Source organism: Mandrillus leucophaeus, unplaced genomic scaffold (genome assembly GCF_000951045.1).
Source record: "Mandrillus leucophaeus isolate KB7577 unplaced genomic scaffold, Mleu.le_1.0 Scaffold364, whole genome shotgun sequence".
Classification (NCBI taxonomy): Eukaryota; Metazoa; Chordata; class Mammalia; order Primates; family Cercopithecidae; genus Mandrillus; species Mandrillus leucophaeus.
The window spans coordinates 2969237-2984577 of NW_012103854.1; the positions used below are offsets into that span (position 1 = coordinate 2969237).

The window sequence follows — 15341 nt, forward strand, 5'->3', positions numbered from 1 at the left end:
AAGGTCAAAAGTTTTCCCTGCAATTTTTGTAAGAATAATTTAGGAGACTTATATAAATATCAAAAAAGAACCAATATTTATATAGCACCAAGAAATACTGACCAGTATGGTTATCTGCATGAATAATCTACAGATATATTTATTTAATTAAGTATAGTGTTCTAGTCCAAACCTGCCATTAGTTAGCCACTGGGTTTTTAGCAAATTGTACAATATCTCCAGGTCTCAGTTTTCCCACCTATTTCTTATGTCTCTGTAGATCACAGTAGAGCTAAGTAGCATATAATATACTAAAAAGAATAGTAATTGCTATTGTCTAATGGATAGCCACTAATATGCCAGACTATTTAGGTAAACGCTGAAGGTATTATTAGTCTTTTTTTCCCTTTTTTTTTTTTTTTTTTTTTGGAGATAAGGAAATTAGAACATAGGAAAGCTCATTAGTTTTACCAATGTCACACAGTTATTTAGTACCAGATCCAAGATTCCAATCCAGAATCATCCAGGTTCAAAACCTATACTTATTCTCTATTCCTTGGTAGACTGGGCTTTTGGTTCTATCAGATGTGGGCATGAATCCTGACCTTGCCTTTACTATGTTAAATTAATCATCTTCTCTGAATCTCAGTTTCCTCATCTGTAAAATGAGATTACTAATACTTAACTCAGGGTCCTTGTGAAAATTAAATTAGAGAGTACATCCCCTGCCATTAGAAGCCATTTTTTAAAAACTGTCTTTTTCATCTCTCCCTCACAGAGGTTCCTTCTTGTGCATAAAAATATATCTATAAATTCTATGATTACCTTAGAGCCTACCTGAATAAACCTCACTGGGATTGAGTTCTATCAAGAGCAATTAGAGTGAACGCAAACAACACAGCATTGCTTCTTTGCTATCAGTCCTTGGCTCTGTGACTGAAACTGTCAACAAGAGTGTCAACTTCAAGGGGTAGGCATCTGTCCACAGGAACTGAGCTGAGGTCACAGACTTGTCTCACTCTGCCCTACAAACAGATGTCTAGGTGACATCTCTTAGTCACTGCAAACCAGGGTTAGAGCCAAACCAGGTGGAAGTGCTGAATCTCTTTTCTAATCCTCTTGGTCAGCCCATTCATTCCCTAAAACAATTCTTCACAGACCATAATTCGAAATAACGAGTTTTCCCCAGGATATTATTTTCAACATAATGTCCTTATTTTGATGATGTCTGATTATTTCTCAAGCCAAAGTTAGTGTTTCCATCACAGCAGTTTGTCAGCAAGAAACCTGCTTGATTCTGCATATTAGAATGCACATCTTCAAATGTTTACCTCGAAAGTTGCCAGGTAAAAATTGATGTAATGTGGAGCTCTAGTGGTGGCAAGAGGTAAAGCAGCTATTAGTGGGAGCCAACAAAAAAGCCTAGGAAATCTCCATTTATTATTACATTAACATGCTAAGATGAAAAAATGGTCCAAAATAATCCAAGATAATATACAGTAAATTTTAAATGTAATAGATTTCTTTTAGATTACAAGTTAGACTTTGTAGCTAGCCTACATTAAACATCCTGAAACAATTATATCTTCTCAAAAAATAGAACTCAATGCTGTGGTTGTCATTTTTCTATTTTTACTAAGTTCATTAAGAATCATATTAATTAAGCACTAGCTATTGTTCACAGAGCTAGTAAGAATACCGTATACGAAAAAATACTGGACTCTAAGTGGTATGATCAGTGAAGTTCTGTACCAACTGTCCTGGGAATTTAAATAATCCCTACAGGCTGATGAGGTGGTTGTGAGTTAATTCCCGCACTAGAAAAGTGCCTTCCTTGAATATTTGACTTCTGAGATATTTTCCAACTTAAAACAACTAAGAATGAGACCTACACTGTCAAAGGTTAACTCTTTGTTTTTCTGGTACCTAACGTATATGTCTTCTCACTCAAAAGGGCTTCGTTTAAAAAATATAACTCTCTTATGTTCAAAAATTTAACAGAATATAAATAGTAAAATTTGTATAATGTACAACCTGGAGTTGACATTTAAAATTTCTAAATGTGGTGCCTTGTTTAGCTGTGCCAAAACAAGTTATCATGAGGGGGAAAAGGTTTCAGAATATGAAAAAAAACAAGAACTTGCCTTTTCATATATAAGTACCTAAGTATCATGTTCCTTAATACTAAAGAAATTTTAAGAGACTCACTTTCCATGAGTGATGATAAAAGAAACTATCATATTCATAAATGTGTTAACAATGTTTATCTGAAATAAACATCTCAACTCATGGGAGTTTTCCATGACTTATATGAGTTGAATCCACTAGATGTTTCCAATGGCCATATTCCAAGGGCTTCTAAATTGTCAGGTCTGAGATAACTACCAAGCCCTCAAAGGTACATGAAGGAAGACTTAATGATTACCCAGGGGGTCTTATTCATGATGTCCTTCTTCCCTGTCCTTCTACTAATATGCTGTCTTTAATATAGTTCCCTGAAGCTACACAGAAAAAAAAGGTAAAAGTATAAGAGCCTCTTCTTCAAAAGTCATTGAGAATGCAAGAGTTTGTAATGGGAAGCTCAAGATAAAGAACTGATTTTCTTTCAGTCATCATCTCTAGCTATAGAATAGGAGATGGAATCTTTTTAATAGAATAGAAACAGCAGGAAAGGAAGTGAAGGTGGTTTACTAACAAAAAAAAAAAAAAAAAAATCTGCACTAACGCAATATGAGCAAGCCAGGAATTCAGAATCTAACAGTTCTACAGTCCTTTTCACTGTCGACATTAAGACAATTTAATTGAAGAATATTTTTCAGTTTGTGAATCTAAGATGTTTGTTTTTGTACATCACCTTGCCTATATTTTCTTTGGTGATTATCTCTATCTCCTTTGCTTTCCCACAACAGGCCTTGGTATGCTGCTTAAAATAATATTTGGGGCTTTATTTTCCATTCTTCTGAATGAGACATGTTGATTTTATTAAAGCAAGTTGCAGTCTGCATTCTTTCTTTACTATTATTACAGGTAGACTTGACAGACACAGGACCTTTGTCTTAAAATGCTCTGCCCTGGAGGAAACCTTGTTAAAGAAGTTCCATTTTACCTGCTGGGCAGTTACATTCTGAAGGTGCTTCTCTTGCGATTCTTATTTTAGCCATATGTTCATAGGATTTCTGTAGGAAAAGAAGAGTTATTAACAATCATCAGTAGCACTGTAGAGACATGGAGTCTTCAGGAACTCTGGCCATAAGCCTGATTTACCGGCATTTCATAACCTGCATAATTAACATTTACATAAGTACTTGGACTCTAGTCAAGAAAGTAACCATGCCTAAGCCCTAAAAAAAGACAATGACCACTGATAGGGTATCAACATTGCTGGACTTGTGTAACATCTTTCTCCATTCTTCCCTATCACCACTCTCTCATGCAGTCAATGTAAAAACCTAGCACTAAAATGTTGCAGTACTAGGTAAGCTGTGGCTTACCAATAACAGCCAATATTTTATACATGAAGGTCAACTGCTTTATCATGCTAGGCTGCAACCACTGCCAAATAGGCTCCCCGCTAGGGTAAGCTTCCAGAAAACCCCCTTACTCTAGTCTAAAGTTGCCCTTAAACATAGCATAGATTCCTTTCAACTCTCAACTCCAAGGGCTCTGCATTCATAAATACTCCGGCACTGCAACCTTTACCAAAAATAAAGCTACTTTTAAAAAAACGTTTAAACTTTTAATATGAAAAGATTGAAGGTGTGAAATTATTGACTTTACATTATACATGAGATTATTTTACATTTAAGAGTGATTACCTTTTTTGTATATTAATATCTATGACCGTAACCATCTTATAACATGTAAAAGATTTAACAGATGCTATTTCTGCAAGAAATATTCTCTCCACAATTGGGAAAGCCTCACATGTGACTTAGGATAACTAAAAAGAGGTAAAATGCCCTTTCCCCCTTTCAGAACTTCCTACATGTTTAACATGCAAACATTAAGAGAGAGTGAGGGAAGATTAGAAATAGGGATGGGGATATCAAGGGATGTGCACATATAAATATATGCTACAGTGAGCATAGATCCTTGCCTAACACACGCACGCGCACGCACACACACAGCCACACCAAGTTTGCGTACAGTAAGGGTAGCGGCTAGTCATGCACACAGAGTCACGCTTGTACAAGACGCAAAATACCCCAGCCTCTCACACCTGAGCCAGAAGTCGCTCCACTTTCTCTTGCACCATAGCCTTGAGCTGATCCAGGGTATCAGGCAGCAGATGAATGGAAGGGGCCCCTTTGGCGGATTCGAGAGCGGCGATCCTCGCCTGGAGGTTGTTGGTTTTCACACCCAGGTACAGGCAAGACACCACGGCCACCACTGACAGAAGAGCCGCCAGGAAGGCGCACGGTGACATGGTCCGGGCACAATGCTGCTCGGCAGGGCTAGAGTCCTCGGATCCGGGCTCCCGGGCCCCTCCTTTTCCTGCGTGCTTCTTCAGCAGCATCGTGGCGGGGTCGGCCGTCTCGGCTTCGCTTCCCACCCTCTACACCTTAAATAATCCTAAAAGGAAAGAAAAAGGTCGATTCCTCCAAAGTTCAGTCCCTGTGGTTGCACAACTAGCTGGTGGAGTCAAGCCCGCGAGCGGAGATGGACCCCTGCCTTGCTCAGCGTCCAGACCCGCAGGCGTGCACTATCCCCGCTTTCTTCTCTCCTCCCAGCTGGAAGTGAAAAGGACCCTCAGACCGGGGACCGGGTGGCGGTGGGGTAAAAAGCAAGACGAAGCCCACCCAGACAGCTCTTCCGACTCCCAGAGGACAGACACCTCTTCCGAGGTCCCCGACAGCGGTCGCTCAGGGTCCGAGGGACGGCTACCGAGGCACGGCGCGGGGCCGCGGCTCGCCCTGGCCACGGAGGACCGAACCTGTTGCGCCTCTGTGAGTTTGCCTTATTTCTACCTACTCGGTGTCTTTCAGCACGCCGACCTGTTTCCCACCTGCATTCAGTTCAAGGCAAAAAGGCTGGGAGAGCACGCTAGAGCGCAGCACGAAAGGGGCGGCTAAGGGGGAGAAGAGAGGAAAACCAAATAAACCCAAGGAGCCAATGCTAGTCGCGAAGCCGAAGTCGCGGCTGCCCGAAGGATCTCCGCAACCCCGCGTGCGCGATCCTTAAATACCCTTCGGGATGCTCGTGTGAGTGTGTGTGTGTGAGTGTGAGTGCGCGCGCGCTCCGAGCACGACGTCCCTCCCCCGACCCCCTCCCGGCGCCCGGCGTCCGGCCCGCGGCTCCCGCTGCTGCCGCTGCTGCGCGCCCCCCTTCCGAAGCCAAAGCAGGAGCCCGCCTTATTATCATAATGTATTCACCTTGGCCCAGCCCGCGGGCCGGCCCAGGGAACCCCCCAGGGGGGCGGGAAGCTTGGGTGGGAGCGGGGCAGGAGGTCTGTTATTAGCATAATGCATGCAAATAGCTGGAGCGGCCACCGTGATTGGAGAGGAGCCTGGCGACCCCTCCCCCTGCGCAGAGTAACTTCAGCGTCCCCGAAGGCCACCTCTCTGGCCTGGGCCAGGGGCCGAAGCGGGGTCTGCTGCGCAAGAGGCGGCAACTTTGGCTTATACTGACTCAGTCCAGCGCCCCCTCTTTATCCCACTTAAAAATGGAGAAATGGCCTCCGGGAGGAAGATGTGAAGCAGAACGCTCTATCTCTCCCGATCTTCACTCAAAAGCAGCCGCAGGAGCTCTTGCTGTCTCGCTCTGGTGCAGCGTTTTTCCCTCCTCCCTCACTTTCCCACATGCCCGGAGGCAAAGTGTCTGGCGGACGTCTGAGGTACATTTCCCCACTTCCCTTCTCTTCCCAATGCCGCCCGCAGATTCTCCAACGAGGGGAAGTTTTCTCTCCCCTCCCCCAGTTTCCTTGTCTTGACGGCAGAGTCTCCTCCCAGCTCTGTATTCCTAGTCTGTACTAGGATGCTAATGTGTTTTCCTGATTCCCTGGTTTGCGGGATTGTAAAAGGGAGTGTTGAAGTATACGCATTTCTCAGGATTTAGGAAAGGAATGAAGAATGAAGTCAGTTTTTCCTCTTACCTGACTCTCCTCATGCTGTTCCCGCTGGAACAAATTACAGGGTCTCTAATGGGATTTTGGAAAGTTGGTAACAAGTAGCATTTGACATCTAATTGACTTTGGGGAAAACAGAAATCCCACCTCTTATTCCAAAGAGTTCCTTCTTATCTCCCTATAAAAAAAAAACAAAAAAAAAACAAAAAAAAACATATATTTTTCCTATTCTCCTTGATCAAGCTAACCTGAGGTCGTTGCTTGTTGTAACGTTGTTGACTGTAATCAACAAAATACTTACACTTAGTTGGTCTTTCACACGTGTAAACGGATATTGCTTGGTATGAAGCAAGGTAAGGAAATAACAGCATTAGAGGAAGAAAGAGACTAACATTGGAGGAAAACTCAATGAATTTTGCTATAAAGTGAAAACCATAATTCATTTATATTACACAGTGGTTCTCAAAGGATGGTCCTAGACCAATAACATCAGCATCACCTGAGAACTTAGCCAACATTTAAATTCTAGGTTCCTACCACAGATCTGAATCAGAAACGCTAGCTACTACCACTACTGAAAAAAAAAGAACAGCAATGTGTTTTAACAAGCCCTCCAAATGATTTTGATATATACTACTAAAGTTTGAGAACCACTGGTATAATACTTTCCAAAATATTTTCAAATACTTTTTTGAACCTCATAACCCTGCGACGTGAGGAATTACTGTTCCTCTTTTAAATATAAATAAAATTTTTAAGTAAATTTTAAAGAGATAAATTTCAAGTCACATTTAATTGTGATTAAACATGTTTCCAATAATGACCCAAATAATGGGTACAAATGTTTTAATGTACCAACTCTTTCCGTAACCTCTAACTATTCCTTAGTCTCCTCTGCAGGCTTTTCCTGTCATTTCTCTGAAAGTTGGTGCTCCCTGGGCCTCTGTCTAGTCCATCTTCTCTTTTCTGTATACTCTCTCCAGTAGAGTTCCCAGTGGCCATCATTACACTGATGAGTCATAAATTCATATCGAAAGCCCAAACCTCTCTCCTGAACCTCAGATCCATGTAGCCAGTTGCCTCTTTGCCATCTCCATTTGGATGTCTCACTCTCATTTCCAATTTAACCTGCAGCTTACCTCCAAACTCTACTCTGCTTTCTTGTTTCCCATCTCAGCCAATGGAGTTGCCATCCATCCAGTCTCCCCAAGCCAAAATACCCAGTAGCCGGCCCTGACTTCTCCCTTGCCCTCCTCTCCTCATCTATTTAGAGTCCTTCAATACTTCCCGTTGTCCTTAGGACAAAGACCTTACATCTTTCAACCCCCACAACAAACCCCCTTGTCTACCATCTCAACAGCCTCATTGCTCATTCTTCCTCTCAGACTCTCCACATCAACTTCTCTGAAGTGTGGAAACAATGAGAATAAAGAGCTTTTTCTTTTGGACAACACACCGCTCTTAAAATTTCATTAGAAAAGCCATTTTCTGTCTTGACTGATGCCTACAGTAGGTTACACATTTAATTTGGATGATGCAATGTTCTTATAGCATGCTTTGTGTAAATTGGCCATGAGAAGGTACATTAACAACTCTTGCAAGCCCTCAGCACTATTAGATCTTAGTAGAGAGATAGAGTTGGAATTTTGTGGCTTTGAGATCTTTATCCAAAGGATTAGATTTGCTTTATGTCTTTGGTGGGCACAATACCTCAGAAATATACCAGCCATTAGTGCTAAGATTTCAAAACCTAGTAGATTCTCTGCATCAAGCACAGAGAACGTGTGGATCAACAAAGCTCTGAGGGTTTGAACGCATGTTGTTCTGTGTATTCATCAAAGCACAGTTGTTATTTTGGTTCCAATGTGGAGGCTTCAAAAAAATAAAAAGAGCACTAAAAATGCTATAGTCCAGCTGACTCCAATTTGCCTGACTAATATCAATAGTATTAATAGTAAAATGCAAACAGCGGGCTATAGGACAGGTATGCAGTGGGAAGAATAATGGACACCCAAACATGTCCATGTCCTAATCTCCAAAACAGTGAATGTGCTACCTTGCATGCAAAAACAGATTGGCAGATATGATTCAGTTAAAGATCTTGAGGTGGGGAGATTTTCTTCAATTATGTGGGTGGGCCCAGTGTAGCACAAGGGTCCTTCTAAGGGAAAGGCAGGGTCTCAGAGTGAGAGGCAATGTAACAATAAAAGCAGAGGTGAGAGTGATGTGAATACTGGCGTAGAAGATGGAAGGGGGTCACAAATCAAGGAATATAAGCAACTTCCAGAAGCTGCAAAAGATAATGAACAAGTTCTCCCCTAGATCCTACAGAAAGAACACAGCCCTGCCAACACCTTGATTTTAAGACCTCTGGCTATCAGAACTATAATTAATAAGTTTGTGTTGTTTTAAACCACTAATTTGTGATAATTTGTTACAAGAGCAAAGGAAACCAATATCATCACGATCACAAGAAATCAATGTTCATCTGCTACAGCATCATAAGTGATATTGGAACCACCATAATGCCCTACAACTCAAGCAGACCCTGTAGTAACAAAGCGCTGTCTGTCAAATGTTTATACATCTCTATTTCATTGACATGCCCACTGGGAAAGGATCAGAGAGATATGCCCTCTCTCATGTCATATAAAATTAGGATGCCCTTTATGAGGACATATTAAACTGAATAAAATAAGTTGTTTCTTTGATGCCTCCCATTAACGCAACTCAAAAACAATAAATCATCCAAGCTGTATAGTCACTTTCATCTCTCCTCCCTACTAATGCTAGCCTAGCCAGAATCCTGACCCAGGACTCAGCATTGCTACTGTTTTCTGCTTTGTTTTTGCGAGTGCATCTCACTCTGTTGCCCAGGCTGGAGTCCAGTGGCATGATCATGGCTCACTCCAGCCTCCTGAGCCCAGACCACCTGGGCTCAAATGATCCTCCCACCTCAGCCTCCTGAGCAGCTGGGACCACAGGTAATCACCAGGCTAATTTTTTATTTTTTGTAGAGATGGGGTCTCTCTGTGTTGTCCAGGCTGTCCTCAAACTCCTGGGCTCAAGTGATCCTCCTGCCTTGGCTTCCAAAAGTGCTGGGATTACAGGCATGAGCCACCGCACCCGGCCCACTGCTAGTACTATTGTTACCAATCTCCATGACAGAAAAAAATGAAATAAAGATTAATGACAGAGAGGCATATCAGGAAGTTAAAGTAAGAAAGAAAGCACCTGGAGAAAGAGCAAGAAAAGATAAAGGGGAAAACTGAGACAGAAGAAAGGAGCTTTTTAAGTGGGTAAAAGTGTTTTTTAAAAAGAAAAAGACATAATCCACTCCTATATACCTCTAGGAGGCTAATCTTTAAAGGAGATAAAGCATAGAAGTGAGAAACTAACATATACTAAAATTTCTGATGGTTTATGTGTATTTAGAAAGATTATCTGCCCAAAGTAAATAGCTGAGATAATCGTGGTATGCTCTTTTTAGATATTAACTACATTGCAAAAAAATTTTAGTTTTATTAGAAAATATATTTTAGCATCATTGGTTTTTGAGGCTAAGGTTTTTATAATCACAGTTTTCACCTAAGTTCACCAACAAAGCTATCAAGCAGAAGCGAATGTATGAAAAGATTTGTGGCCTTTTTTTTTTTTTTTTTTGCCCAGGCTGGAGTGCAATGGCACGATCTTGGCTCACTGCAAGCTCTGCCCCCCCGGGTTCAAGTAATTCTCCTGCCTCAGCAGCTGGGATTACAGGCATGCACTACCACACCCGGCTAATTTTGTATTTTTAGTAGAGACGGAGTTTCTCCATGTGGGTCAGGCTGGTCTCAGACTCCCGACCTCAGGGGATCCGCCTGCCTCAGCCTCCCAAAGTGCTGGGATTACAGGCGTGAGCCACCACACCCGGCCTGTGGCCATCTTTATATACCCACAACCACCCGTTGCGTCCACTCAGTACCTTAATAAAGAAAATGGGAGAATACATTGTGTACAGTATTAAGCATGTTATTTTATATTCTTCGGATGAGAATGTGAGCTCATGGAAACATCTTTTAAGAAGACAAAGTTTCCTAAAGGGAATGGAGTAGGCAGCAAAGAGTTAAGTGAACCGAAACTTAAAAGATGCAGTTCTCCCACAGCCAGGCAAATTTCAATAAATCATAAACAAATTATAAATATCTTTAGGAGCAGAAGAGCAGAAAAGAAGGATTTAGCTCTTAGTGACAGGCTGAAAAATTCTTTTTCAAACAGATCAAGGAACTGATCCCATTTATACAAGCCTGGTTAAGCAAGGGGCTTACAGCTGTATGAATGCAATAATCTGGATAATACAAGCCCTCCAAAATATCAATCCTCTATGCAGAGTCAGTTTTATGTTTGCTGTTTGTTCTTGTTTTGTTTTATTTGGAAGGAGGAGGTAATTTTTTTCCTCAAATCTTAAAAAACAAGGTAATAGCCCCACTTAATGGGTTCTTCCCCAAAAGTCACCAATTATATTGCTAACTCAAACAAGAGGCAACTTTTCATTGAACTTCCAAATCAACTTTTTCTTATAATGCTACATACACTGAACATGTTCATATCATTGAGTCAGCTCATGATTAAGAACACAGAACCCAAGGCCAGTCTGCCTGCATTCATTATCCAGCTCTGCCATTTAATAGCTATGGGACATTGGGTAAATTACTTCACTTTTCTGTGCCTCATTTTTCTGGGCCGTCTATAAAAGAAGAATGATAATACTTAACCATTAGGATCTTTTGCTGGAATGGTTTGTGAAGGCATTACAATGCCTGGTAGATATTAAGTGCAATATACATTTACCTCTTGTTGTTGCTATTATTATTATTACTTTAAAAGTGTCCGTTTATTGACCCATAGACACTGAAAAGCAAGAACAATCCATACGATTATGCTATGGGGCAATGGTATATCCTAATCGGTGATTTTAGTCCTATTTCAGTTTACAAGTACAAAATAGCGTCAGGGCAACATTTCAGCTACTAGATAATTTGGAAAAGTCCCTACAACAGGCAACCATTAATGTATTTGATATCATTTTAGGTTAGTTTTGCCTGTTTTAGAGCTTCATATAAATAGAAGCATACAGTATATATTTTTGTTATTTGTTTTTGGTGGGCGTTTTGGGGGTTTTTTGTTTTATTTGACACAGGGTCTCACTCTGTCTCCCAGGCTGGAGTGCAGTGGCATGATCACAGCTCACCATAGTCTTAAACTCCTGGGTTCATGTGATCCTCCTACCTCAGTCTCCTGAGTAGTAGTTAGAACTACAGGCAGATGCCACCATGCCCAGCTAATTTTTTTTTTTTTTTTAGAGATGGGGTCTCACTATGTTGCCCAGGCTGGTATTAAACTCCTGGGCTCAAGTGATCCTCCCACCTCAGCTTCTCAAATTTTTGGCATTACAGATATGAGCCACTCTGCCCAGTCATAGATATTCTTATGTGCCTAGCATCTTTTGCTCAACATGTTTTTGAGATTTGTCTATAGTGTTATATTTTGTTCACTTTTATTATGATGTAATATTCCACTGTTAGAATACACCATGACTTGTTCATCTGTTCACTTGGTCCATTTTTTTTTTGCTGTATAAATAAAACTGCTATGAACACTTATAAACAAGTTTTTATTTTGTGTATTTCAAAAACAAAGAGAATAATTTCATTTCACTTAGAGATGATGATTAACTAAGATACTTTTTATAAAGAAGAACAGAAAAGAGAATGTGGTTCTATCAGATAGTAAAATATATTATAAAGATAGAGTAATTAAGCCAGTTTAGCATTGCTTCAGGGACAGAAATTAAACCAAAGAAGTAGAATAAAGACCCACACATATATAGGTACTGAAAATGAGAATGAAATAACACTGCAGAGGGGTAAGGAAAAGGTGAACTTTTCAATCAATTTTGCTATATATTCAGACAGAAAAAATTAAATTTTTCTGCATAGAAGTCACAAAAATTAAAGGGAGATGGTTTATAAACCTAAATATAAAAGGTGATAATATGAGGGATCTTCAAAAAGTTCATGGAAGATGCATGTTATGAAAAAACTATGCATGGATTTCAAAATGTTTTGCACCAAAATAAACTCATACTAATTTGTTAGACCATATCTTAATAGGATCTAGTTTGAGGTATTAAGGATAAAACATCAGTTTGAAAAAAAGTCCCCATCAGAACAACAGGAGTTCTCCTAAAATTGAAGCAAGAAAAGATACCAAATTTATGGAATTTATGGTGAAGCTAGGTGGCACAATGGTGAAATCACTGATATTTTACAAAAAGCTTAAGGAGACAGTGTCCACAAAGAAATCACCAATTTGCAAATGGATAACTCATTTTTAGAAGGGACAAGATGATTCTGAAGATAAAGCTCCAGTTTATCATCACAGTTTACACTCACAAATTGATGCATTTGTGAGTGTAAACCAAAAATTCTAAGCTCCCCCATCCAATTGCATGGACCCCTTCTCTCAGCCAAGGGCATTCTAAGGTAAACCTGAAACAGTAGTTCAGGTTATGATGGGAATGGGTGGTCAGACATGCCTCATTATACCTTTCTCCCATTAAAATTCAGGCACAGCTGACCAGCATTAACATTAAAATGAGACCGTAAGACTGATAGAACAGTCTTTTTATAGCAAGAAGATACCAACGTGACAGATAGCAAGGGCCATTAGAAACCAAAGTATTTTACCCCAAAATATGTTTCTTTACCATATCTTGAAATAGCCCTGCAAAGTTGTCTCTTGTGGGGAAAATCTACATTTTGTAGAGAATCCCCTTCCCTTTTCAGGCATTTTTCCTGATCCAGGAGAGAATCAACTGGGAGTCTGGCACTTTTAAGTCTGAAAAGAAACATTTGCAATCTGTTCTCTCTAAAGCCTATTGCCTGGAGACTTCATCTGCATAATGGAAACCTTGGTCATCACAACCCCTTATCTTAGCCCAGACATTCCTTTCTATTGATTCTAAGTCTTTAGACAGTAATTCAACTCTTTCACCCAATTGGCAGTCAGAAAATCGTTGAATTCACCTATGACCTGGAAGCACCTGCTTTGAGTTGTCTCACCTTTTCAGACCAAACCAATGTACATCTTACATGTATTGATTGATGTCTTATGTCTCCCTAAAGTATGTAAATCTAAGCTATAGCCTGACCATCTCAGGCGCATGTTCCCAGGACTCCTTGGGACTGTGCCCCAGGCTATTAGTCACTCATATTTGCTGCAGAATAAAACTCTTCATATATTTTACAGAGTTTTACTCTTTTCGTTGACATGAGAAAAAAAAAATTGTGTTCATCCCCTAATTGGAAAGGACCAACAATTGAGAACAGAGACAATAGCCAACATCATAGACATTGCGATTGGTTTGGCTTACACAATCTGACTGTAAAATTAAAGTTGAGAAAACTTTCCACTCAGTGAGAGCCAAAACCATTGCACCCAGATTAACTGCCAACAATAGTAAAGCTTTCAATGAAAATGTTAAACAAGTGGGATCAAGATCCCGAAGCATTTCTTTGAAGAACTGTAACAGGAGATGAAACATGGCTTTCCCAGTATGCTCCTGAAGACAAAGCACAATCGAAGCAATGGCTACCAAGAGGTAGACATGCTCCAGTCAAAGCAAAAGCAGCCCAGTCAAAAGCAAAGGTCATGGCAACAAATTTTGGGGATGCTCAAGGCATTTTGCTTGTTGACTTTCTAGAGGGCCAAAGAATTGTAATATCTACTTATTATGAGAATGTTTTGAGAAACTTAGCCAAAGCTTTAGCAGAAAGATGCCCTGAAATTGGGAAGAGTTTCTACAGTCCTGATTTGTCTCCTTCTGACTTCTCTTTGTTTCCTAATCTTAAAAAAATCTTTAAGGGACATTCATTTTTCTTTAGGTAATAATGTTAAAAAAGACTGCATTAACATTGTTAAATTCCCAAGACCCTCAGTTCTTTAGGAATGCACTAAATAAAGGTCAGGATGATTGATGACAAAAGTGCCTAGAACTTGATGGCGCTTAATTTGAGAAATAAAGTTTATATTTTTTATTTTTTCCTTTTAATTCCATTTTTCCATGAACTTTTTGAAGATCCCTTGCATAAAGCATTTAAAAGATAATAAAGGAGAATGTAATCATGACCTTGGATTGAGGCAGGGTTTTCTAAATAATACACATAAAGAGCTAGCCACAGAGGAAATGACTGATAAATTGGAATATATTAAATCAAGATCTTCTGTTTATTAAAAAAAAATTAAAATGATTGAAATACAAGACACAGAATGAGAAAAGATATTTGCAAAATATAGAAATGAAAAAAGACTATTATCTAAAATGTATAAGAATTCTTGCAAATCAGTGCAAAAAAGCACAAACCTAATAAAAAAAATTAGCAGAAGCTTAAATAAGCACTTTTACAAATGAAAAACAAAAAACAGCCAATAAACATTTTTAACTTTTAAGTTCAGGGGTACATGTGCAGGTTTGTTACATAGGTAAACTTATAGGAGTTTGCTGTAAAGATTATTTCATCACCCAGGTATTAAGCCTAATATCCATTAGTATTTCTCCAAATCCTCTCCTTCATCCCACCCTTCACCCTCTAGTAGGCCTCAATGTGTGTTGTTCCCCACTATATGTCCTATACTCTCATGATTTAGCTCCCAGTTATGAGTGAGAACAGGCAGCATTTGATTTTTTGTTCCCATATTAGTTTACTAAGGTTAGGCATCCAACTCCATCCATGTCCCTGCAAAGGACATGATCTCACCTTTTTTTATGGCTGGATAGTATTCCATGGTGTATTTGTATCATGTTTTCTTCATCCAGTCTATCACTGATGGGCATTTAGGTTGATTCCATGTCTTTGCTATTGTGAATAGTGCTGCAATTAACATACACATGAATGTTTTTTATAATAGAACAATTTATATTTCTGTAGCTATATACCCAGTAATGGGATTACTGGGTCAAATGGTATTTCTGTCTTTAGGTATCTGAGGAATCACCACACTGTCTCCCACAATGGTTGAACTAATTTACACTCCCAACAACAGTGTATTAATGTTCCTTTTTCTTCACAACCTTGACTGTGATAGCCACAGAGGACAGACAAATTTCTAGGCAGACAGGATGGGTCCTTGGTGAAACTCGACCTTCAAGCCAAAGACAGTCTAAAGCCTGAAAACTGAGCTACTAATTCAGGATAGAATCCACAGATCTGAAGATGGCCGAATAGGAACAGCTCCAGTCTCCAACTCCCAGCGCGAG

At 39.9% G+C, this 15341-nt stretch overlaps 1 protein-coding gene across 2 annotated transcripts in view; it reads right to left on the reverse strand.

The window, feature by feature from the left end:
* COL25A1 (collagen, type XXV, alpha 1) overlaps nt 1-5128 on the reverse strand; it is a 514206-nt gene extending 509078 nt beyond the window's left edge. Inside the window, exons 1-3 of one of the 2 annotated variants that reach the window (XM_011989830.1) lie at nt 4645-5128; nt 4199-4551; nt 3086-3155 (exon numbers count right to left, since the gene is read on the reverse strand). In XM_011989830.1, the coding sequence (XP_011845220.1) occupies nt 3086-3155; nt 4199-4495 (367 nt within the window). In that variant the 5' untranslated portion in view covers nt 4496-4551; nt 4645-5128. Of the gene's footprint in view, nt 1-3085; nt 3156-4198 lie in introns of both variants that reach the window. The other variant, XM_011989831.1, reaches the window with a different exon arrangement.
* Between the last annotated feature and the right edge of the window lie 10213 nt (nt 5129-15341).